This window comes from Manis javanica, chromosome 7 (assembly GCF_040802235.1).
Source record: "Manis javanica isolate MJ-LG chromosome 7, MJ_LKY, whole genome shotgun sequence".
NCBI lineage: Eukaryota > Metazoa > Chordata > Mammalia > Pholidota > Manidae > Manis > Manis javanica.
This window is the reverse complement of record NC_133162.1, coordinates 27,781,064-27,806,026: the sequence shown is the minus strand read 5'-3', so window position 1 is coordinate 27,806,026 and position 24,963 is coordinate 27,781,064. Positions and strand designations below refer to the sequence as shown.

Sequence of the window (24,963 nt, the reverse complement as noted above, 5' to 3'; positions counted from 1 at the left end):
CTAAAGGAATTGTCATGAGGGTAAAACTGGAAATTTATGTGAGTGGCAGATATTGACCACAGACCTTCCTGATCAAACTGGGTCTCAGCTGCGGCCCCTGTACAATGACTAGATGCTTTCTGTTCCTTTCAACTCAGGGATATTGTCAGTAATCTTAGAGACTGGGGATGGTAGGCTCCCTTAAACAATGTTATTTTAAGAAAATCGTATGTAAGTGGACTCTTGGCTGCATGTGTTCTTCCACTACTTGATTCCACTGTCTGATGCTCCGCATGGAAAGCTCCCAGGTTGTTGCAGACAGCCGTGGCTCATCTGGCTCCCTAGCTCTGCACACTGTGTGCATGAATAGACCACAGCTTAGTCCTGGTAAGTCTTATGAATGGCAAGATTTGAGATGCTGCTAAGACTTATTTCTCTCTTCCTTGTTTCAGAGTAATGGTTCTAGACAATGGGAAGATTGTAGAGTATGGCAGCCCTGAAGAACTGCTGAAAAACCCTGGCCCCTTTTATTATATGGCCAAAGAAGCTGGCATTGAAAGTGTGACCAGCACAACGTTCTGACAGCATATCCCAAGGACTAGAGAAGGACTATAAGGATCGTTCCTTATTTAATTTTTTTTGTGAAATGTATCATACATATGGAAGTGTGTGTAAAATGTACATTTTAAAGGAGGATCTTATATGAACAACCATGAACCCACTACCCAGGTCAAGAAAATGATTATTGCCAGCTACATCAGACCCCGCCCCCACCAACGATCTCACTTTGATCAGACCTCCCTGCCACTCCCGCCCACCGAGATAACCACTACCCTGAATTTCGTGGTAATTATCCCCTTGCTTTTCAATTTTAGCACTTCGAATGTATCCTTAAACAATGTGTACCTTTTTTTAACTTATGTAAATGGCCTTATACTGCATGTATTCTTCTACGACTTTAAGTATTATTTTTGAGATTTGTCCATGTTGATGCACTCACTGAGGTTGGTTTGTTCTCACTGTTCTGTAGTGTGCAGTGTGTGAATTCACTACAGTCTAATGTTGGTCAGCACTAGGGATATTTCTAGGGTTTTATTTCCTTCCCATTATGAACAATACTGCTATAAACATTTTGGTACATAATGCCTGAGACACAAGTGTAAGAGTGTCTTAGCATATACTGTAGGAATGAGGATATGCATACATTTGTATACACTAGGTAATGCTACTGTAAAACATTTTTGTCAACCTGATCAGTATGAATTAGTTTATCATGGAGGTTTTAATTTGTATTTCCCTAGTCCTGTTGAGGTTTCAGTAGGAGGTTTCTTTGGGTTCTATTCACTGTTTTATTTCCTTGCATGTCTTCTGAATTTTTACTGTGAGCTGTGCACTTCCCTTAGCATTTTATCTGTGTACATTCTTTGAGGCCTGAGTTGAACTGAGTACTCCTGAATGGAATTGTGAAAGCTTCTGCCTGTCACCCGGGGTCATTACCCAGACCCAGTTTGAATTAAATTCTCCACTGAGGGCTTTTAAACCATACAGTTAGTGTGATGTCAGATCACAGTCCTCTGCAAGAGCCACTTGCGGTTTACACATTCTCAAGGGAGAGTCCTCCCCTTGACCTAGCATCAAGTCAGCGATAGACATGTTGCCTTGGCTAATTTTGAATAAGTACCTTTTGAAACACCCTCTGAAGAAATTTGTTCCGTTTAGGTAATAGGATGGGCATACATTTAATCACACATGCACACTGATCAAGACTTTAAAAATTAGCAAACAGTATTGTATAAACATTGATATTTAAATCTCTAAACTGCTGCAACTTAGACTTAGTTAACCAAGACCATATTCAACTATTAAGTGTGGGTCTACTCTTCCACAGAGACACAAAACTATTTCTTAAAAGGCTTCAGATTGCTTAAAGGTACTAAGCAAAAGATTATAAAAATACATAAAACAACTGGCTGTAAAAAATACTCTCTTCTCATAGTAATCCCCTTTACTTCATTTGCAAGTAATTGGTTATGCTATAGAAGTGACCTATTGCAGTGAAGAAAGCAACTACTTAGGAGAGAAGTAGAAAAAGAAGAAACAGGAGTACATGTAAGGCTGCATTTCTTTTGGATAAAATGGCCATAAAATAGCTTCAGGAAGAAAAGAAAAATTTGAGTAGTCTGGTTCTTACTAAATTAAAAAATGGACCATATAGAGCTCCTTTCTTCAACTCAAACAATCAAGCCTTGGTCACCACATTTGTTAACCTCTTGAATCATCACCTCGGTCCTGGCCATGATAGCCATCTGGCTGTTCTAACCATTGGCACTGAAGCCAGATCCACGTGCCCCTGGCTTCCACTGTGAATGATGGACTCTGGCAAAGCAGCAGTCTTTGGGACATTCATTTGCTATTTAAGCCCAGAGCAACTTGCTCCTCTCTGGAAAACAACTTTGTTGGTATCCATCTGTAGAGATTGTCGAGGTGTCCACTGGTGGTACGTCTAGGTACAGATGTCTCCCTTGCCACCTAGTGCTCATACCCTTGCCTGCTGGCTCTTTTGTTAGCACCCTTCTGCAGGTAAACTGTGACCTGGTGTGTCAGGGTTTGCATTTTGGCATCATAGACACCTCCCAGGCCCATGAATATATGTCTGGCAGATAAATTTATCAGTTCCAATTTCATAAACCAATCATACTTTGCCTAGCCTTCCATTTTTCCCCCAGCAAAAAGCCTAATTTTTTTGCATATTTGACTTCAATGCTAATGGTTGACTTTGAATCCTTTTGTTTTAGCTGCACCTCGAGAAGGGTATGGTTCATGGGCCAAATCTGGCCTGATGTTTTTATAGTTTTATTTGAACACAGCCATACTCACTTTTTTCTGTATTATCTATGCATGCTTTTGTGTTACAATGGCAGCTGAAGAGATGTGACAGACTATATGGCCTGTAAAGCATGAAATTCTTACTATCTGTCCTTTCACAGAAAAGGTTTGCTGACCCCTACTCCACAGTCACCAGTGTAGTCTGGACTAGATGTTTCCATCCTCAGAAATGAAATTCCATGTGGCTTTATACCTGTGGTAAATAGAATAAAGGTCCCCCATATTGCTCATGTATGTCATAATCCTCAAAACCCATGAAAATTTACCTTACATGGCAAAAGGGGCAAAAGGAGCAGATGTGATCAAGGAGACAGATGGGGAGATTATCCCAGTGCGCCCAGTGCGATCAAAAGGTCCTTGTAAGAGAGTCAGGAGAGTCATAGTGAGAAATGGAGATGATGTGGCAATGGAAAGAGACACAAGGATACTATGCTGCTGGCTTTGAAGATGGAAGAAGTGGCCACAAGCCGAAAATGCAGGCAGATTCTAGAAGCTGGAAAAGGAAACAGATTCTCCCCTGGAGCCTCCAGACGGAACCAGCCTCATTGACATCTTGACTTCTGCCCAGTGCGTGGGACTGATTTTGAAGTTCTGATCTCCAGAACTGTAAGATAATAGATTTTTGTTGTTTTAGACCACAAGTTTGTGGTAATTTATTACAGCAGCAATAGGAAACATACAATACTGTAAGTCCAAGTAACTCTGGAAAAGTGGCCAATATTCTCCGACTGTAGTTGGCTCAATGGCAGCTCACTGATCTTCACTGAATCCTGCTGTAGTTTGAATTTGAAGAGGATTCTGCCATCTGTTAAGCCCAGCTTAAAATCATGACACACATCTGGGTCATGGGACACACAGGTCCCTTGTGACATTGTCCTGCTGAGTCTGCAGACTCCAAGGTCTGCGGCACAGGACACACGCGCCTGTCTACCCCTGATAAATGTTTCCTGAACGAACACATTGCTGCTGCCCTAACCAGAGTGCTTGCTCTCTCCATACCACCAGAACCCACCTCTGGGAAGGCGCTCTTCTCCTTCAGCGTCACCTCCGAGTGGTGGTAAGGAATAGATAGCTCTGTGTAGTTTGCAAAGCCTGCAATGTGTTATGGAAAACTCCCTTCTTGATACATGCAAAATGCTACTATAGCTCAGTGGGCTGGGTGAGATAAAGCAGGGCCTCGGAGTACAGATTAGTATCCCCACTCTGTGGCACTGTCTGCCCCACCTGGCAAATGAATGCCGGGAAACACTGCATCAATGTGATGTACTGACAGGTGGGAGAGTGCACAGTCCTTTGAGTTGTATGTGGCATCCAGAGAGATTTAGAATAATAGTGTGTATACATCCTGAGGTTTCTTGGTTCTGCTAGTGAAGCAATTCACTGCACAACTGTGCTCTTCAAGGGCTTGTTTGTATTCCCCAGCCTAAAACAAACCCCATATAAACAGAGTCCCAGCTTCATAATTAATTAAAACAGGGTGACACAAAATTCAATCCTTATTAAAACCACAGACTTCCAGAGTTCACAGTGCACAAAAATTTGCAGATGATCTTCTTTGGTTCTCATAATTATCTTTTGAGAGGGAGGCCAGAAACCTACATATTGTAGGTGATGACAGATTCCCACCAGCACGCCATTCTCCCAGGACTCTTTGGCGTGACTGAAGAGCTGCTTCCAGACAGGAAAGGGAGAAATCCATGACAGGAAGCACGCAGGCAAACCAGATTTGGACATTTTAATAACATTTCCTTCTGTTCTGTCTTAAACATCTGACACCCTTTCCTTCCTTGATTTTTGTAACTCTTACTTTTCCAACTTTTTAAGAAGTTCCATTGAAAAGAAAAAAATTGCCTAGAAAGATGCTCCTCAAACTTTAAGGTGCACACCAATCACTTGAGCCAGGAGGCCTGGGGTGGGGAGCTCCCAGGTCGTAGTAAAGGTGAGGCTGCTGGTCTGAAGGCCACACTTGAAGGAGCATGGCCTAGCAGACATCCCATGTTTAAAACAAAACTTTGTTTCTTTTTGTTGTAAACTGCACCCATCCCCCATGATCTCCCTTTTGCCAGTGATTCCATTACTTCCTCATTTTCTTTATAAGATGCTCCTTTTTTCCATTCGTAAGAAACCTTATGCCCAAATCAGTTAACGTTTTCCCAATAATTACATTTCCTTGCCTTTGATCTGTCCTCCCAAATCATCCTGTTACCAGTTAGTTTTCCTAAAACAGACAATCTGCTTAAGAACCTAGTTTATTATCCCACTCAACAAATCTAAATTTCTTGACTCAGACCTCAGTCTACTGTTTACTACATGTCAGGCACTGTTCTAGTACTCTCCATGTACTGACTCATTCAACCCTTACAACAGCCCCATGAAGTGGGTAGTATTATCATCTCTGCTTAAATGAGGGAACTAAAGCCTGAGTTAGGTAAATTGTCAAGGTCACAAAGCTCTTGGGTGTCTGAGGCCAGAGTCTGGCTCCAGAACAAGGTGTTAAGACTCAGCTGTGGTGTCTGAGACCCACATTTAAATTCAGGATCCATCAAAAATTTGATCTATAACTTGGGTCAAGTCAAAAATGCCATTGGACTCCATTTTCCTAGTCCATAAAATAAAAGAGTTGGCTTAGCTGACCTGTAAGTTTCCTTCCTAGAGCCTGTTTGACATTTTTTATCACTTAACAGTATCAGGCAACTGCTTCACTGTCACAGTATCAGTGCCCCTTTCCCAGTGTCCAGCTACTCCCCTTCCCAGCCCCTGCCCCACCGAAGCCGCCACTCTAGGATCTTGTTAGTTAATCTCTAGTGTACCAGTTTCCACATCTGTAATATCAGATAAATATTTCTCTCTTAGGGATTCCAGCTTAGAGAATTCAGCTCTTCTGCTCTGCAGCTCACTGCAGCACAAATCCTTTTAATGATTTTAGTTATAAAATGGCTTAAAATAAAGCAATCGTCTACAGCACAAACATTTTTTTGAGTATTCAGTAATTCTGCTGAAATTGTATTTGACAAAATAAATTTTTGACTTGTCAGTTAGCTTCTCTATTTCTTGGAATCTGGGCATCACTGAATTGTCAAGAAGGTACCTTCAGCAATCCAAGAAGGTTCAAGCTAAATGTGGAGAGAAATCAAGGAAACATACTCATGGTCCTTAGAAATGCTTTTATTTATAAAATAACTACTTAAATATAAACATCTCTCAATATAAACACTATTCACAAGGGACTCATATTGCTGCTGTCTGGCCAACCTGTGGACACGGGGGGACTGAGGCATACACAGGTATCTCCCAATTCATCAGGATTTTAAGGCCGAAGGTGCACCTGGGGAAGCAGTGGCTTGTAAAGCTGTTCTTACTTCCTTTTCTCAGGACATAATTCTTGGTTCCCTGTTTCAAGGTAGGCTTCATATCTGGGGCAGCCCTGCTTGAAAAGAACTTTCAGGGGGGAGATTGTTCAGGTAAGGATTAATAGGTATCTGCCTGAGGCCAGAGGGAGGTACAGCCAGGCACTTTAGAATCTGTCCAGCTTAGACTCTGGTCTCTAAGCATGGAGGTTAGTGGTGGAACAGAAAATGCTTCTTTCCAAGTCTAGGACAAGCTACTTCTGGGACTGCTTATCCTAATTCAAATAAGATACATATGTTATGGTTTCTGCATCTGTGGATGGTAGTGTGGTTGGATGGAGAAAGGAAAGACATCTAGTTTTCCACCAGGTTGGACTGGTTTCAGCTCATTGCAGCACAATTCCTTTTAATGGAAGGCTGATGCTCTGATCCTGGGCTCCTAGGAAAATCTACCATTTATTGTGTTGCAGGAGAGAGAGCCAGGAGAGATTATCAGGCATAGATGGTGTAAAGTAGAGATGATGGTCAGAAAAGTGTAGATAACTGTACCTAAAAGGGAAGAGAACCTTTCAGATGAAGGTCAAAGGAATATAAAGACCCTAAATGCTCTTTAAAAAGAAAAGAAAGCGGTTGAATTTTGCATAACCAATCTGGGGAGATGCAGTAAATAAACAAGAAAAAGATTACAGATGGTAGTATTTTAGGAACTTTTAGAAATTGTGTGTGTGTGTGTGTGTCTGTCTGTCTGTCTGTGCTTGACATGAAGCTTTGAAACATGAGATTGGTACCATCTCAACAAACTCCTTGCCAAAGGCAGGGGCACAGCCTGAAAGGGCGCCCAGGTAATTCTCTTCATTCTCTTCATTCAGGTCAGTTCCTGTTGATCATGGAACATGAGGCCACCCCAAACTCAGCACAGTACAACTATCGCAAACACCCTCTGCTGCTGTCGCACAGCTTCTAGCAGACATAGCATCCTGGTCTTCTGATTGGAAATTTCTCATTTCCAGAGGCTGACCCTGAGACTTGCTGCTCTCCTCGTGGTCACTGAATCACAAGCCCGAGTCCATTTCCAGTTCTAGAAATTCTAGTGAGCATCAAGGCTGACAACCCAGTGGAGGAGAACAAGACTCATCTTGCGCCCTGTGGAGCCACGGTTAAGCGGTGCAGACAGGGCCTGTGTCCCTTGCAGAGGCCGGCAGAACCCTTCAGAAGGGAGGTGAAGGCGCAGGCTGAGTGGGAGGCAGAGCAGGCTCAGGTGTACTCAGATTTGCAGATATAACTGGATGGAACATAGCCCTTCTTCCCATTAACTTCCGCTAGCCACCACTCTGTATTTCCCATAACATCTTTAAACTCCAGGATTTTGAGTCTCTGGCTGGCTGACACACTCAGTTCATTTGGGTTCCGGGCATTGAAGGTATAGACAGCAAAATAGACCTGTGTGTGGGAAAGAACATGAGTTGGCAAACAAAAAAAATGCTTTGAGCAACACTGTCTAACAGAACTCCCTGTGGTGATGGGATGTTCTAAACCTGCACCATCCAATACAGTGGCCCCCAGACACATGGCGCTAAGGAGCACTTGAATTATGGCTAGTGAGATGGGAGCACTTAGTTTTTAATTTTACTTCATTTTAACTAAGCTCAATTTAAACAGGTACACAGGGCTGGTGGCTACCATAATGCACAGGGCAGATTCTAAGAACACCAGATTCACTCCTTTTCACTCATTCAGAGTGAAGCGAACAAGGAACCTTCAGTTAATATGGAAGCCGGATGAGACATGGGGATGCCCTTCCATAAGCCAAACACAGAATTTCTGAATTTAACACACAACTAACCTCAAAGCAAAAGAGAATGACCTCAGGGTGCCAATAACAAAGATACAATAGCAAGGGCAGTGCCCAGTGACCAGGAGGCAGCTCCCTGCGGCCCATGAAGACACCCTGAGGGCTGGGATGCAGGGCCTGGTCAGGGATGGGTAGGGGGATGGGCGATGAGGCTAGAACCGAGCTCAGAAGCTGGAATGGGCCGTTTTCCCCCTCATGTCTAGAATGGTCCACAGATCTGGGCAGTGGGTAGTGACAGAATCACCAGAGAGAAATAGGCATGCACGGTGCTCATCTGTGGCACTGAGGAATGTGGTGGGGAAAGTCTGAGCTGAGAATCTGGTGTGAAAACTTGTCTTTGGGAACCCAGAGCTCGGCAGAGAACAACAACCCAGGACATGACTGAGTCTCTCAGAAAGGCAACCCCGGCGGGACAAGGTCACAGACAGACATTATGAGACACACAGAAACCCACTGCTGCAAGAGCAAGCAAAGGCAGCACGGGGAGATCCCCAGATTCCTCAGCTGTAAATTTGTAGGTGCCTTTAAAATATGTAGGTTAAAATGTCCAAGATGCAAAGCCTATATTCAAGTTCATAAGACAATAACAAGCCATTACATAAAGAATGCGAATAACTGAAAAAGAGTCAGAATTTTATTTCTCACTTCTCAGGAAAAAATACAGCTATTTGAATAAAAAACTAAGTTAGATGGGTTACAGCAGACTACACAACTGAAGAATTACGGATTGGAAGAGTAGAAAAGCTTTTCATTGTAACACCTCATAAAAGCCCAGTGACACAGCGGAGGGGGCCCAGAAAGAGCCCGAGAAGGGTCAGCCGCAGGACCGGAGGGTGTGGCGTGGTGTGGCGTGGCGTGGCGTGCCCTTAGAGCAGGGAGGTTCTTACTGCTTTCTAAGGTCCGTCACTGAGCTCATCTCCAGGTCACTCCCCAGGCCCGCCTCTGACTCCCGCTCCCTCTAAGGGCACTGTCTGCTCCTTCAACGCCACCTGCTCCCCCCGGTGACGGGGCAGCACTCACCTGGTTGCCTTCTGCCTCACTGCTTTCTGGCTCCTCATTCTTATCTTCCAGAGATGGGGCTGTTCTTGCACACCCTTTTATGAGATCTTTACCCTGCCCATCTCGCCCCGGTACAGAGTAGCCAGCCGTTTCGGGATGCCTGGGGTTTCGGCAACTCCTCAGGCTTGGGGCGGGCTGGTTAGTGTCTCTGGCTGCATCTGCAGAGCCCCAAAGCCTGGGCTGGGAGGGGGAGTCTGGGTCTGAAGGGCATCTGGAAGGACAGCTCTCTGCACTACCCAAGTTCAAGGATGCACTGAGACTTCCTTGGTCAGGCTCCTTCAAGGAAGATGCATCTTGAGGCTGTTTCTGGGAAGACCCTGAGGTAAAGGACACAGCCATGCTGCTGGGGTTGACTGTCAAGGTGCTGCTGATGCTCTGCCGTGGGAACCGGGGAGAGGAGCTGCTCTGCTCTGACTCGGTGGAGGAGTGGCTGCCGACGGAGACATCAGAGTGGCTGCGACGAGCATTGTAGGGCTTCAGGAAGGAGCTGTACACAAAGCCTTTGGTGACTACATGAAGGAAAATCAAACACCAAGAGCTTTTAGCGGAAGGAGAAGGGGAGTTAAGAGGTAAAACTATAGCTTGAATGCTAGGGCAATAGTGAGAGACACAAAATAAGATGTCCAGGGCTAAGACAGATGAGACAGTCAATCCCAGGATATATGTGGGTAGGCAGAGTTGAAACTCGGTGGCTACCTGCCAGTTCCTCTTGTTACCACCTCATAAAGATGAGTGATAAGGAGGCCTGTGGGAAATCAAGAGGACAGGACAGAAACGACCACACGTCTGGGAATGAGCCTATGAAGAAGACTGAACAGGGCATCTAGATCATGGGAACAAATGCTAAGGGGAGACTTAACTAAGGAGGTGTCCAAACACACTGAGTGTGGTCAAACGGAATTTTAGAACGCATCCTGATGGTGCCAGAGCCCCTCACCTCTGGCTCCCTGCCTTTCTCCACCTATAACACATGAAGGTCTGCCCCTGGTCTGTGAATGCCACGGAAAGACTGTGAGAATGGCTGAGAGTAGGAAGTGGTTTATATTAGTCAGAATATACATATCACATATGCACAGCACACGCTCACTTTAATAAATTGCTTAAGATGATAATAGAAGAATTCTCACCTATAACTTTTAAATATAAATGAGAGATTGAGACCCCTAATCCACAGGAAAACTTTTTATATATTAAGGAAGAATATCTGTCATGAGTGGGACCCAGAGAATGTGGCCTCCACAGGAGCCAGGGCCACCGCTGTCTGGAACAGGAAATCATTAGTTTCCTGTTAAAAAACTGCTGGCACATGTCTGTTACATCTGCTGAATGTGACAGTAGATTGGGGTGGGGGTGGGGGGCATCCTCTGGGCAGATGATGAGAGGCAGAAGGTCTAACAGCTGATCCTAATACTGTGGGCATCTTGCTATACAATTTATCAGGATCAAGCAGATAAAAACCCTAAGATGGTGCCGCTTCTGGAACAGCTTGGATCTTCACTAGCTCTTCTATGACTCCATCAGTGGCTCTCTCCTGCCCATCCCAAACGATCTTCCAGCCTTTGTCCTTCCCTTCCCACTTCCAATCTCTATTATTTTGGGTAAGCAGGGGTAGAAGAGGGAGGAAAAAAATCCACAACATAATTTTAAAAGAAACTAAGAAATGTTACAATTTTTAGTTCTGGGCAGTGTGATACAGTATTTATTATATTGGCCCATATTCCTTATCAAAAATGCTTAGGGCCAGATGTCTTTTGAATTCAGGTTTTTTTGGATTTGGCAAAGGTCATCAGGTATATAACACTATGTGTTTCATAACACCTCCAGCAGGGTATGAGTCAACACCCCACAGTCAGACCCATTCAGGGTTAAGTAACAATTATAAATAGACTCATATCACTTTGTTTAGCTATGTGCCACCAAATGCATTCAGATCAGGGCCGGTTTTGGCAAAGGAGTTCTGGGGAAAAACACAAAACAAAACATAAACTTTGTTTTTCAGAGCTTTTCAGATTTTGGAATTGTGGATAAAGCATTACAGATCAGTATTCTTTGTACTTTTCTTTAAATTCTATAACCAACCCTAACCCTGCCAGAAAAAAAGCTGTGAGCTGTTTTAAAAGTTATTCTCCAAAGAGTCATGAAAACTGTTTCACGACAGAAAACTATTTACTCTGGGAGGAAAATTCAAACAGCAAACAAAAAAATCCTTTCTTACAGGTTTTAAATTCACACACAACAAAACATATTTACAGAACCTGGAAAAGGGCAGCTTCTCTGGTGGTTTACTGAGACCAGGCTGGGAGGGCACAAGACCCACTGGGCAGGAGTTACTTGCCCGTACATGGGATGATCTGGCAAGGTAAGTAAAGGAGGCTCCTCTGGAATTTATAAAAACAAAAACAAAGACAGGTTTTGTTTCAGTAATGACTTGAGCCTTGTACTCTCTACAGGTTATTTTTCCCTTTAATCAAAGGTTCATGCATTTTTTTTTCCTGGCCTAGATAGGATTCAGGTATAGCCTAGTCACTTTTTCCTCAGTTAGAGTCACAGTAACCTGATGGCTAACATTCTTACCTCCGTTGTCAATCAGCCAGCGGCTCTGACTGCCCATGGGGTCCTTTTTCTTGATCACACCCACCAGGTCACCTTCCAGAAGTGACACATCCAAGTCTTGAGCAGCATTGAAGTTCCGATCTGCTTGAAAGAGTTTTTCAGGGGGATACCTTGCCAGGAGGGAGGCCCGGAGTTCTTCAGACTGCAGCATATAACTTGGCTGAAAGGCAACACAAGAAACACTATCAGCAAAAACCCTCTCCGGCCATTTTCCCAGCAGCCTTATCGAATCCAGCCACACGGTCAGAATCCCAGATAACATTAAATGGCAATGCGGCCATTGTTTTCATGCCTGAGTGAGTCCACGGGGCTGGGCAAAAAGCGACATCTCTGAGGTCATGTTGTGGTGCTTTGGCAGCTATTAAGAAAATTTAACACATGTTTAGTTTTATATCGGTTATCTTGTGACAAAAAAATGTGACTAAATGGCTAACTAAAGCATCAAAGTATCTTCAGTAATATCACCAGGTCCTCTTACATTATGGCAGGTGAACCTGAACAACTGAGATATCCCTTATTCTTGCCTTCCCATCCGTAGAACAAATAATACTCATAAAAATAAGAAAAAGTAACATGATAAATTTGCTTCCCTGCTTGAAGATAATGTAAGTTAATGTCTGTGGGATTATATGGGGCAAAAACGTTGTAAGCAAAGACAAATCAGCAGTCTCTTAGATTTATACCCCCTAGAATCTGGTGTAGCTCACCCTACTTTTCAAAATATGGAAGAATTGAGTTCAAAAAGAATATAACTCCAGGTAAAAAAGCAGTCAGCCATTTACTGTTTGGTAGTACATCAGATAATTAACTTTCTCAAGATAAGATAAAAAAGAGGGAGGCCTGGCAGAATTAACTTACCTTTAAATCAGCTCCCGTAATTAACTGATCAAAGTATTAATATTAGTCGTTTACTAACTCCTTTCACTGTATAGACTAAGAAACAAGAATGCTTTCTGAGGGCATTTTGCAGTAATACCCAGTGTGAGAATTACCGGGGGTCACTATCAATAGTAGTAGGCACATGGGTGATGCCTGGTAACACTGCATGAATGAACAAGTGAGCCACGACAGACGAGAAGTCATAGCCTTTATTCTCCACTTACCACAAAATACTTAAATTCCTATGATGTGGTGAATCTGCAGAGACAGAACTACTTCCATCAATATTAATAATAGTGATAACTTATTTGTATGGTGCTTTCTATATGTGAGGCAATTTCTAAGTGCTTTACATACATTAACTCCTCTAACCTCATGACCTCTGTGATGTAGGTTTAATTACTACCTGCGTCTCACAGACAGGGAAACCAAGGAACAGAGGGTAAGCGACTTGCTCAAGGACACACAGTAAGTGTCAGCACCGGGATCTGACCCAGGCAGTCAGCTCCAGAGGTCACACCCTCAGCCACCAGTTCTCTACTCACCAGGCCCAGGAGGGGCTTTCGGGCAGACTGGTGGTCCATGGATCTCCTCTCGAATGGTTTCTTGGCAGCTGGAAGAGGCTCTGGGAAGAAGGTGAAAAGCTGGAGCTGCTGCAGAACCCTGCTGTGCTCTTCGTGGAAGACAGCAATAAGGTTTCCCTCTCTGCCAGTGACTTTCAGTAACTGGAGTCCACGGGAAGAGCAGAGAGAGCGGAAAGAAGAGAACACAGATCAAAGACCCCAGAACTAATGGTCTCGTTAAAACCAGCTGGAAGCTGACGTTCAGCTGCAGCTCCCTCTGTGTAGGTGAGCCACACTGCAGCCGGCGAGGGCTGGCTCTTCCAGGGACGGCGCAGGGTGCAGGGAGAGCTATTGAAAAGCCACAGGTTTCAGGGCACCATTTAGAGATCAAGAATTCCCATTCCTGACAGGCTTGATCTAATGACATATTTAATCTGCCTAATCCAAATAATTTCTCAAACACCCTGTGTGCATTCCCGGGAAAACCCCAGAACTTCAGAGACGACTTCTCCCCAGGAGAGCAGGGGACTCACTGAGAGCAGGGGCTTCAGCTGCTCCAGAGCCTGGCGCACGAAGTCGCAGTGGGCCTCGGCATAGCCGTGGACGCAGTTGGTGAAGAGGCCCTGGGCATACTGGTGGAACTTGGGCAGCTCGTCCAGCAGCTGGGCGTTCAGGGCCTCATAGTTGTTCCGGGCCGACTGCAGCTCCTCCAGAGTCCTCTTATCCTTCAACTTCTCAGCCCGCTCTGTGCACTTGTAGAAGTCCAGGAGCTTGTCAAAGCGTTTCTGGACCAGCTTGTGGGGCCCTGTAAACATGCTCAGTAACTGATTCAGGGGAGAGATGACGAGCCGCTGTGTCCTCTCCTTCTGTAGGGACGAGAAGGGCACACTGCTCAGCTGGTTAGGACCCTGTATTTGTTGTTCTCCAGAACACCCTGCAGGCTGACTTTGCTACATGTCCTGTACCAGCTGCTTTGCTCCCAGCACATAAACTAAACCCACGCAGACCCAATAGCATTCTACTTACCCAACCCCAGATGGACTTACATTTTCTATGAAGTGTCTCAATTTGTAACTCTGCACCTAACAACTGGCACACACACCAAGAGTTTACCAAACATATTAATCCCACCTCAGCCACAGGTGATAACATTAAATGACACGCATGAATGTTCGCATTACAAACCAGATGTGACGGTCTATCTGATATCACTTATGTGTGTGTCTAGACAACTTGAATTTAACTTAAGATTTAGTTGTTACATAAACCTGAGGCAGAGAAACTTTCACATTCCCTTAACGCTAATAATAACTGCTTTCACTTTTCAAAGGATTTTTCTTTAATTCTTTCAAGAGGGACAGACATTGAGGGCAGGGTATTGACCTCATGAAGAACATAAACAGGCTTTTACTAAATTACTTCTAACAACATGTTACTATAGGAACACTAAGAGCTCCTCAAGTACACATGAATTCTTTAGCCTCAAGCCTCCCAGAGATCTCCAAGAAATGAGCAAACCCCACCCGCTACTTCCTACTTGAGACCAACAATCCTGTATTTATTCATTCAGAATTTCCCAAGCAATTTGGCCTCAGTTCTTTTGCTATAGTTTGTGCCATCTCAAAGATCTGTTTGTCAGCCTCTTAACTATTCCCAAATATTTCTTTTCAAATTATTACTCTATAGTCATTTTCTTTTGCTCAGAGTTATCCACAGCAATGCCAGATTAAAGTTTTCAGTTTTCCTTTGTTCCCTGAAACTAGGCTGATACAAGCTATAAAAAAGCCATTCAAATACATACAGGTCCTACCCGTCCTTTAACTAATTCAAAGTCATGTTCTGAATATACAACCTTGATATGAACACAGTGTGTCTTTGTGGAATTAACTTCCCGTGACCTGGATGTGAGACAGCGGGCTGGGAAGAGGGCCGGCCTATGAAAGGCAGGTCGAAGACAGTCACTTACAAAACTACTGAAGAGCTGGTCACTGATGTAGCGATGCACCTTCTCGAATTGCTCCAGGTCTCTGTGTCCCTTCTCCATGCACACATCCCACATGCTCATGGCAGCCACCACTTTCACACATGCTGATTCCTGGAGCCAGTTAGAAACACAGTAAGATCACACAGAACTTCCTAGCTTTCATCATTCATCCCAGATAGACAGTCTGGGACAAAAGGATTCCACAATTTAACATTTTCTCTCTGGTGTAGTACTTTAGCTTTGAAGTAAGCATGCTCTTGTAAAGTATGATTGACAGGGCACAGAGAAAAGTCTAAGACTTTTAACTATACAAAATTTGGTGGGGGCTTTTTCTTTTCTTCAAAATGACCCCTCTTTGTCTGTAGTAATACTTTTTGCCTAAAGTCTATTTTGCTTACAATTAAGATAGCTAAACCCAGAACATCCTTTCAGTGAGGGCTTTTATCAGCTCTTCAGCATTTCCCTGTGTCACTCATTTGAGGGTTTCTTAATTTATCAAGAAGTAAATTATCAAATTAGAGCCAAGAGGATTCCCACAGGATGACGACAATGAACGACCACCTTTCCTTCTTCGGGTCTGAGCTCACGCTATCACCTTCTCAAAGACAGCTGCCCACCACCCACGCACGATTACAGCCCCGCCTTCTGCACTCGGACCCAGCCGCCCCTCGCTGTTCTCGCTCTGTGCTTTCCTGGCTGCCTGCAAAAATACCTCCTGGCAGACAATGTAATTTACTTTGTTTATTGTCTATCTCCATCTCCCACACCCCTAATGAAATTTAAGCTCCATGAAGGCAGCAGTTTTTTACTCAATTTTGACTCAATTCTCATTTGTGGAATTAATGAATAAGTGAATGCACAGTAAACTCCTGACTGACCCTGACAGTTTTTAAACCCCAGGCTGGTTTTCTTTGGCTATTTGGAAAAATGCTGGATTTTTGCCTTCATTAGTTTTACTTAGGGGATGCCTATTATTTTGATATTAACTCAAATAAAATCTAAATTTTGATTAATATAGTCCGAGAGTAAATGAAGTCCCTGAGCAAAAAAAAAAATGCGTGTCTCAAAGACCAGTGTGCTATTTTATTTTATATTCGTAGACCTCTTATCTTTAAGTCCTCTATCTGCACATATAGATACAGCCAGTATTTTGTTAGAAGGATAAACAGAGTAATCTGTCTAATTCCTCCCAAGTGGGAGAACTAACATAAAAGACTGTGTCCTCTTACATTCTTTGGAAGAGAAGTTGTGAAGTCCTAATGTATCAGTACACATGCCAATGTAGATACCAAATTATACAGTCAGTGTCCCTCTGCTTACTTCTTGCTAGTTCTCTCTCTACAGCTGATCCATCTAACTTTATTTCTCGGGGCTTTTCATTTTGACAGGTCATGAAACTGTTCAGTATTTCCCCCTCAATTTCTATGGTTAATAGCCAGAACCAAATTGACCTGCCCATCAAATGGTTGCTGGATAAGTCAGGAGTTTACTATGCATTCGCTTATTTATTCTGCAAGTGGTAACGAGTCAGCCATCAAAAAACACAAAACTCCCTGTCTTCATGGAGCTACATTTTATGAGGGGTCTCAGGGAGGAGACAGAGACAACAGACAAACGTTAGTAAATTACACTGTTAGAAGGTGTCTTTGCAGTGGCATAATGGCCATCTGAGCCCAGATTATTGAACATTCATTCAACAATATGCTGGGTAAGTGGGAAAGCAGAGAATTCGTAATATGTGGTTCTAACTAGAGCAATGTTTTTACCCACCCGGATATGCTGGAGGTAGAGAGACAGGTCTCGGATAAAAGATTTGATCAATCTTTCTTGCATTCGGAAGTTCTTTTCTGTTTCTTCAAATGCTTCATCTTTTATCTGTTCAAAATAAACAAGTGCTGTTACCAGATTTGCACTCTCCCCAGATCTACTTTACTGGCAAAGGTATCTTTCTTAAAAACATCTTTTGCTTACATTTTAAAACCTTGATGTTTCTCTGAATCACACTGAGTTGAATTTAAACACATCTATGTCATTTTGGAAGATATCAATGTGCAATGCCTGCCTCCACGCCTCACCTCCTCAGCTCCAGTGGAAATCTTCCCTCGGCCCACCTGCTCTCTTCACCATTCCGGATGCCATTTGCCTTTGTAACAAGCTGGTGCCTTTGCCTGTGTGGTCACCACGCTTGTACATCCTCCCCTCTCTCTGTGCCAAACCTGCTCCCTTCCCTTAAGGCTCAAACTAAACCTCTTGGCAACTCCCACTTACTCACAGTGGGATGCTTACTCCCACTGAAGTCTTGTTTTCTTAAGTACTGTGGTGTGTAGAGAACAAACTGCAAAACTTAGCAACTGATTATTTTCTAGCTGGAATTTTCCATAATTGTATCATATATACAGTACAGAAGGAAGTCTAGGACTTCAGATGTACTCTCAGCACTGTCAATAAACTGCTTTTTCCAAGCTATTTCTTGGACATCACATTTTTTATTTGTGACACAGGGTGTAGAGCTATGGTGATCTCTTCAATCCCTTTTAGCGTAGTATGTCTATAAGTTTAATTTTGTCTCCCCAAATAGATTATAAGCTCCTTGTAGGTGTTTAAAAACCCAATTACTATTATTTAGTGACTGATTTGGCTTCTTGATTTGCTTTTGCACACACTGTGAGCAGCTCACCAAGGCACAGGCAGAGGGTCCACACCACAGTACTGAAGGAAACAGGAGTTTCAGCTACATGCTGGCAAAAAGGGTTTGGTCTGAGCCTCAGGGAAGGGGCCTATTTGGCACAGGACTGGGTCCTGTACCTGCCAGCCAGCAAACAAGAGGCGGTACTAAGAGGGGAACCTTGCCAGCGACACCAAGCAGGCTGCCCTAGGGAGCCTCAAAAGGCTGTCAGTGTACCGCCCCTTCGAGGGCAGGAACCTCACCTGTGGAGCAAAGCCGGTGAGGTGCTTCAGGTGGCTGCTGACGCGATTGGATTTCTTGATGATGGAGTGGATGTTCAGCTTGGAGATCTTCTCCATCAGGCTGTCTTCATCGCCCTTTCGGTACTTGAGGACTAGGGAGTGAGTCAATCGGTGAGTCATGAGAGCCCTTTCCTGGGCATGGACAGACTACAGAACAAGCCACAGAAGGAGACTAAACTGCCCAAGCAAGAGCTGGTGCTTGGCTTCAACAAGCTTGTAACTGAGTAAAGACAAAATATTAAGCCAGTCATCATTTATGGACACACAGCCCCCCAAAGAAAACCAGAGAGACTGTGCAGAGGGTTAGAGGCATGGAGGAAAGTTGGCAGAGCTGTAGGGAGAAGAGCCTAGGATGCGGAGTCGGGAAACTTGAGTTCAATACCATGGCCCATGATTTCATCAAGGTGTGGCCGTAAGTCACCTAATTTCTCTGAGCCTCATTTTTCTCTAGAAAAGAACAATACCTGCCTTAGAAGACCACCTGAAATGGCCTCACATACAAATGAGATATTAATATCCACTCATCTCCGAGGTAAAATACAATTCAGGAGTTAATGTGATTAACTGCTGTGTTATATACCGGGCGTAACCTGCTGAGAAGTCTGGAGATAATAGCAGAAGGGTTGCAAGGGGAAGACTGTGTGGCAGCAACAAGGTACACTTTCTGGTTGTAGGAGATGACATCACAGTAGGAGATGAGAAACTAGACAAAGGTAGATGGGCAGAAAATTTTTATAGCACAGGTAACATGGGCTGACAGTGGAGAGACACCGATGCCATGCAGAAGGCAGAGAAAAACAGTTTTAGATAAAGTGGGGAGAAGAGTGGAGCGACAAAGAGGTTACACTGCATTATAGATTCTTTGAGGACAGGGATAATAAATCAATTAAGGATGTCACCAAGCTGTACACATTGAGTGTTCAAATTACAACCTCAACAAGAGAGCTGAGGAAAGTGAAAATAAACAGTCTGGTTTGTTCTACAATAAAAAGGAAGAGTGGGTAGTTTGGCAACTGACTGAATAGTTGGGAAGATCTCGGACCAGGGACAGTCCTGGAGAGGCAGGACTGATGGGACCCAGAGCCGTGGGCAAACTAGGGTTTTCTGAAAGACAAGAGATCCTAATGTCGGTGACTGCAGCGAAGTACCCAGCAAGACACAGAGGAAAGCGAATCCAGGCCTGGGTTGAGAAGGGCCGCCTTCCTGGAGCTGAGAGGGCAGCCACCCATGACTGAAGGGACTCCTGTCCAGCCATTCTCCAACCAGGCTTCGTATCTCTTGGGAAAGATCCCACTGCTCCAAGCTTCCCCTCACAGGCCCGATTCCCACTCCTATAGTTACTGCCGCTTTTCTAGCTCATACCGTGTTCCCCCAGTTCTGCTGTTCCTTCACCCAGCCCTATCGCCCACCACCTGCCCTGTCCACCTCTGGAGGGAGAGCATGCTCAAGGGCACATCTCTTTTCCAGCAAGCCTGCTTTCCTTACCCAGGTCCTTGCGACGCTTATATTCATTAATGTTCACATTGATTTCCTTGACTGCCAGAACGGCACTGGTTAAAGGCACTTTATCCGGGTGGGAATCTGGGGTGGAATTCAGCAATTCCATCAGCAGCAGTGGGTAACGCATTACCCTCTGCACTGGTTTGATGAGGAAGGAGCCCAGGTTAATATAATTTGTGCATCCCCTATAAAAGAAGGACAAACAAACTTTAGTCAATTGTCAACAACACAGGGCCTAAAGGTAGGATTTGTTATTCTTAAATATAGCTCTCTTCTTCCACTCTCCTTTCCAATTTTATTCATTCAACAAACAGTTACTGGGCATCCCATAAATACCAAGAACTGTTCTAAATCCCCTAGGTTCTGGGGATTTAGTAGTGGCCTGCCTTCGTGGAAGGAGAGGCAATAAACAAATATTACATGAAGTATCATCTGGTGGTGTATGCTATGGGAAAAATACAAGGGAGGTCTATTTCTAGGTTTCTGTTCATGAAGGAAGTAAAGAAATGAGCTTAGGCCAGGGTACTTACCACTCCTTGTACAGGCTCCTACAGGGCAGGGAGCGTGGGAAAAACAGACAGCTGATTAGAGGAAATGCTGACGCTGACCTCACATTCTCAGAGCATGTATTAGCTCAACTAATGCCCCTTAGGTGGGAAGACAAAATCACATGGGATAAAAGGGAAATTATGAATGTCTACATTCTAGTCCATTAAAGAAAGTAAGTTCCTAACTTCACTTGGATCTACTTACACATATAACTTTATAAACTGCCTCCCTAAGACCAGGAGGATCCCACAAGATGGTCTGATTTTGGTCTTTTTATTTATGCTCATGTTTATTTGGACCAAACTTGCTCCCTGGCTGCTTCTACCTGAAAATGCTAATTTCATACTTTGTATCTATAGATAAAAACACAAACCGGAAGCTACTTGAGATTTTCAAGATAATAATGAGAAAAGGGAGAGTTACACAACAGGACTTATAACATATCATTTGTGTTTAAAATAAGATAGATGTCCTAGGAAGTCTAAACATTACAGGTGGGGGTGACTTCTAAAAGGCAGAACTAAAGTGCCAAGATGGAAGCAAGGCGATTAAAACTCTTACTTAAGATCCGCCAAGGAGTCCTGAAGATGCTTCTGGATCTTCTCATCCTTTGTATAGATTTCCAGCAGTGCAATGGCCTCATCGTGGTTCTGGCAGTAACCCTTGTATGTTCCCTCAAGCTCATCCCGGTGATCAAGAAACACAGGTCCTTTGGAATATACACAAACACAGTGATTAGTAACTTTCTTCTCAGGATCCTAAATGTCCTAAAGGTGTGTGTATATATATATATATATCCTAAAATATCCTAAAGGTATATAAGCAAACTTTAGTATCAGTTAAACCCTATCACAGGAAATGATAATAAGACTATCAAATTAATAAGAAAGTTCCATGTAACAGCTTCAAATGGTACTTATTTGAAAGAACCACGTCGTCCACTTATTCACTTTACAGTGCACGCGTACACACACACACACACATACACACACACACACATACACACACACACAGTCTCTGAAACAGCCTGCACTCCCTTTCTGTCAGGTAGACAGGGAACGTGCAAGGACTCCCCTTATAGATGTGTGATCAGAACCTGTAAGGACCCCTCACTGGCTAAGCCCCTGGAAAGTCATCACAGGGGTGAAGAGCCTTTTCTATAGCAGCAGTTTCCAACATTTTCTTTGTGCATAAATTAAATACATAGGACTATAAATGAAATTTACTATACTTAAATTCCTATAATATAAAAAACACAAATCTGTGATATAATATATGTACTTCTTTGGAAGGCATTAAAAAGCAAAATGTAACAATGAATCTAAATCACCACAATTTCCAAGTATGATAAGGTGACATAAGAAATTGATAACATTGGTTGCTTCTGGTTGAATGTTACTGGAATTTCAATACATCTGCAATAACCTAATGTGAGAGGAGCATGTTGTTGGTCCCCTATATTCATATCTAAATAAATGCTAAATTATAGTTAGAAGTTAGTGAAAATAAATTCCTATTCAAGCTCACGGACTTCTTGAAATCTATCCATAGACCCCTGGTCTACATTCAGCCAGTTAGGCACAGGAACAGGTTCTGAACAAACTTCTACAATTTCACTTAGAGCCACTGCCTCAATGGGCCGATTCCCTGACGTTAAAACTGCTCCTCCTCCTGCTCTCCTTTCCTTCCCTCTTCAGCTGTACCGCTCTGCTCACAAAATACGATCCCACTGCCTGCTTTTGCTGTCACTACTACCAGCTGCTCTGGGCATGAACCCCTCCTCCATGGAACCCCAGACCTTTCTCTGCAATGTAGTCTCCTGCTCCCTCTACATTTTGGCCTACGGAACTCTCATCTTGCACAGATCCATTTCTATTTAAATTAAATAAATTTCCTTAATTACAGCTCCTGCCTGTAAGAGAAACTTGATTTTTTTTTTCATACACATCATACTCCTGTGGCGTCTCACAGACCGCCTCCCTTTTGTCTATTCCTGAATCTTGGAAGGCACAGCAGTGCAAGTGGGGCTGGGGCTGGGGCTGGGGCTGGGGCTGGCTTTCTTCTTGACCTTCGCGGCCACTTTGGAATCCCTGAGCCACCAACGTCTTCGTCTTCACCTGGCATCACCATCCACTACTTGCAAGCCTTCTCTCACATCATGCCCTCATATCTCACTTCCCGCCTGACTGCTGGAGCCTTCACACCACACGGACGGTTACGCTCACCCCTCCATGCCTAGGCTTTCAACCTCCCTGCTAGAGACTATTCAGCATCAACAACAAACTAGCAAAGCTACACCTTAATTTCCAGAGTGTTTCAAACTATGGGTCACAACCTACATATGCACCATAGACTCTACTTCAAGGGTCATTATCAGTCCTTCTTTTGAAGAAATAAAATGGAATAGAAAAGAAGTACCATAAAACACTAGCCACAGCAAAAGCAAGCACAGACATATACCCAAACATGAAGCCTGGGTCATTACATAAAATATATTGTTTTGTTTAAAATAAAAATTGAGTCAGTCCCTTCTATAGTACTACATACTCAAGTCTCCTGGCAGTTCTGCCCAGCTCAACCTCCTTACCTTCCACCCTGAGCACCTACTGTCCTTCCCTCCTGTCCCGGCTGTACTAGAATCCTCCTCCAGTCAGCATGAGACAATTCAGTGCTGCTTTCTCCAGCACCCTGGATTATCTTGACTTTTTGCTGAGTTATCCCCCTCACTGTATACTTTTTACATGTCTAGCCCTGGGTCCTAGGAAATGCTTGGAAGGTACATGGGTCGGGGGTGAGGGAGGCTTAGGGTAGAACAGTTCAAATAATTCTCTACCATTTGTATGATTTTAAAAAATGGGGATGAGGAACCAGGGTAGAGAACATGCATATGTAACTGCTGGTGTGCGATGAACTACTGCTGGAAGGAGATGAAGGAAAACTAACAACATTGGTTGCTTCTGGTTGAGAAGAACTGGGTGACTTATGGAACGGGTAGACTTTTCATTATATAGTCCTTTGTACCTTTCAAATTTGTGCCATATGAACATATTAAAAATAAGTTAATTTAAAAATATATTAAAATAAACTTAACCAGAAAATATGCCTATGCAAGTCACATCAGTCTGCTCTCTGCTAGTGGTTCAACATAGTTTTAATTTGCTTTTTTCCGACTTTTCTCACCCCTCCCTTATCAGGTGTTCAAAATGTTATCCTTGATTTCCCACCAAATGCACTGCCTGGCCTCCTGGTTGACCAGGACTGCAGCCCCCCAGCACTGTGCTCTCACGTACCTTGAGCTCCACCACATGCACATAATGGCCACTGCACACCATCCCTCCCCCTCCAACCCTTCTGACTGGGTCCTGAGCCTCTGTTTCTAAACCTCTCCTGTCCTCTATCCTCTCTGGGCCTTCAACACATCTCAGTCTGCTACCAAATTCCTTGATTTTCTTGGGACAAGAAGTGCAAAGGGAAGAAGAAAAATAAACAGCTGATTTCTTGTGGGGGTGGGATTATGGATATTTTATTTTAATTTCCTTTTTACTGTTATCATAATATACATATAATAAAATAAACTTGGAAGGAACGAATGATTGTTTGATTAACAATCCCTTTCAGATACCAACCAAGTTCTCTCATTTCTTTTTTAATTCAAATATATGACCTACAGAAACTTATTTCAAATGCCTTATAAAATCTTATGAATTGGCTTTCACGCATTATCATTCTATTAAAGCAGGGTCACCATGACTTCCTTCTAATCAATCAATGTGTGTTTCTCCTTCCTCAACCTCCCTGACCTCTGACCTCTCCAGTTAGACTGACAGCGGGACCCAGACTTCCCAAACCACAAGGCACAGACACACAGCTTTCTATCTAGACATTACAGCAGAAGCGGGGACAACTGAGAGACCCGTCAGAAGCCAGGCCAATCAATTACCAGCCATGTGACCTTGGGCAAATTACCCTCCTCTTTAAGTCTCAGTTTTCTCGTTTGTAAAATAAGATTAATAGTACTTAAACCTCACAGGGTTCTTGTAGAGAACAATTGAGTTCAAGCCTGACACACCCTGAAATGGTATCTGGTATAATACACACTCAAGAAACAAAAACAATGTTGCACTAATCAGTTAACAGTCCAGTCACTTCCTCCTTCCTGCAGAAGGGCAGAGCCCTGATTTCACACCCCTTCCCACCCCCGGGTCCATTTCTCTCCCAGGTGAGTCAGGTAAGTACTGCCTAGTCTAAGCCAACGTTATGATCCCGTTCTCCTTTCTAGGACCCATTTAGGAACATGCACAGACACTGTGAGATGACATTTGTTATACAGCAACAGATAACTAACACAGTTCCCTTGTTTATTAGAATCAGATGACTGTTTTTCAAACATTTTCTATGATGACCCACATGAATTTATTTTAAATCATGACTCAGTATATGTATATGTACAACTGAAAAGATCCAAACAATTTAGTTATATTTATTATTTTCAGTACATTCTGATATTTTCCATTTTATTTCATTGAAAAAAATATATACTGGGTGTGACCTACTAAATTCATCTCATGAGCCACTAACTGGCCACAAACGTCAGTCTGAATGAAAACCATCGTACTATGTGACATCTAAGATTTCTTCTATCACTAACGTCCTATACCTTTCTCCTCAAAGTAAGCTGCATAAGGAGAAGCAAGGGGCTAAGTGACTTGTGAAGTAAGTAACTAAAACTTCATTTCCTAGCATAACTACTGTGTGCCAGTTTGGCCCCCTTACTCCTTACCTCCT

General features: G+C 43.5%; 2 protein-coding genes across 7 annotated transcripts in view; one reads left to right on the top strand and one right to left on the bottom strand.

Moving 5' to 3' along the window:
- ABCC2 (ATP binding cassette subfamily C member 2) overlaps window positions 1-1,524 on the top strand; it is a 56,903-nt gene extending 55,379 nt beyond the window's left edge. Inside the window, exon 32 of the mRNA XM_073240559.1 lies at window positions 432-1,524. Within this exon, the coding sequence (XP_073096660.1) occupies window positions 432-561 (130 nt within the window). The 3' untranslated portion in view covers window positions 562-1,524. The remainder of the gene's footprint in view (window positions 1-431) is intronic.
- A 4,491-nt stretch (window positions 1,525-6,015) lies between these two features.
- The window catches only part of DNMBP (dynamin binding protein), a 112,301-nt gene continuing 93,353 nt past the window's right edge, over window positions 6,016-24,963 (bottom strand). For 5 of the 6 annotated variants that reach the window (XM_073240555.1, XM_037001229.2, XM_073240557.1 and 2 more), the window contains 11 exons: window positions 20,740-20,887; window positions 20,160-20,177; window positions 19,615-19,814; window positions 18,091-18,221; window positions 16,933-17,037; window positions 15,145-15,273; window positions 13,712-14,044; window positions 13,161-13,340; window positions 11,698-11,896; window positions 9,085-9,632; window positions 6,016-7,652 (listed from right to left, as the gene is read on the bottom strand). In XM_073240555.1, coding sequence (XP_073096656.1) covers window positions 7,467-7,652; window positions 9,085-9,632; window positions 11,698-11,896; window positions 13,161-13,340; window positions 13,712-14,044; window positions 15,145-15,273; window positions 16,933-17,037; window positions 18,091-18,221; window positions 19,615-19,814; window positions 20,160-20,177; window positions 20,740-20,887 — 2,177 coding nt within the window. In that variant the 3' untranslated portion in view covers window positions 6,016-7,466. The remainder of the gene's footprint in view (window positions 7,653-9,084; window positions 9,633-11,697; window positions 11,897-13,160; window positions 13,341-13,711; window positions 14,045-15,144; window positions 15,274-16,932; window positions 17,038-18,090; window positions 18,222-19,614; window positions 19,815-20,159; window positions 20,178-20,739; window positions 20,888-24,963) is intronic. The other variant, XM_073240556.1, reaches the window with a different exon arrangement.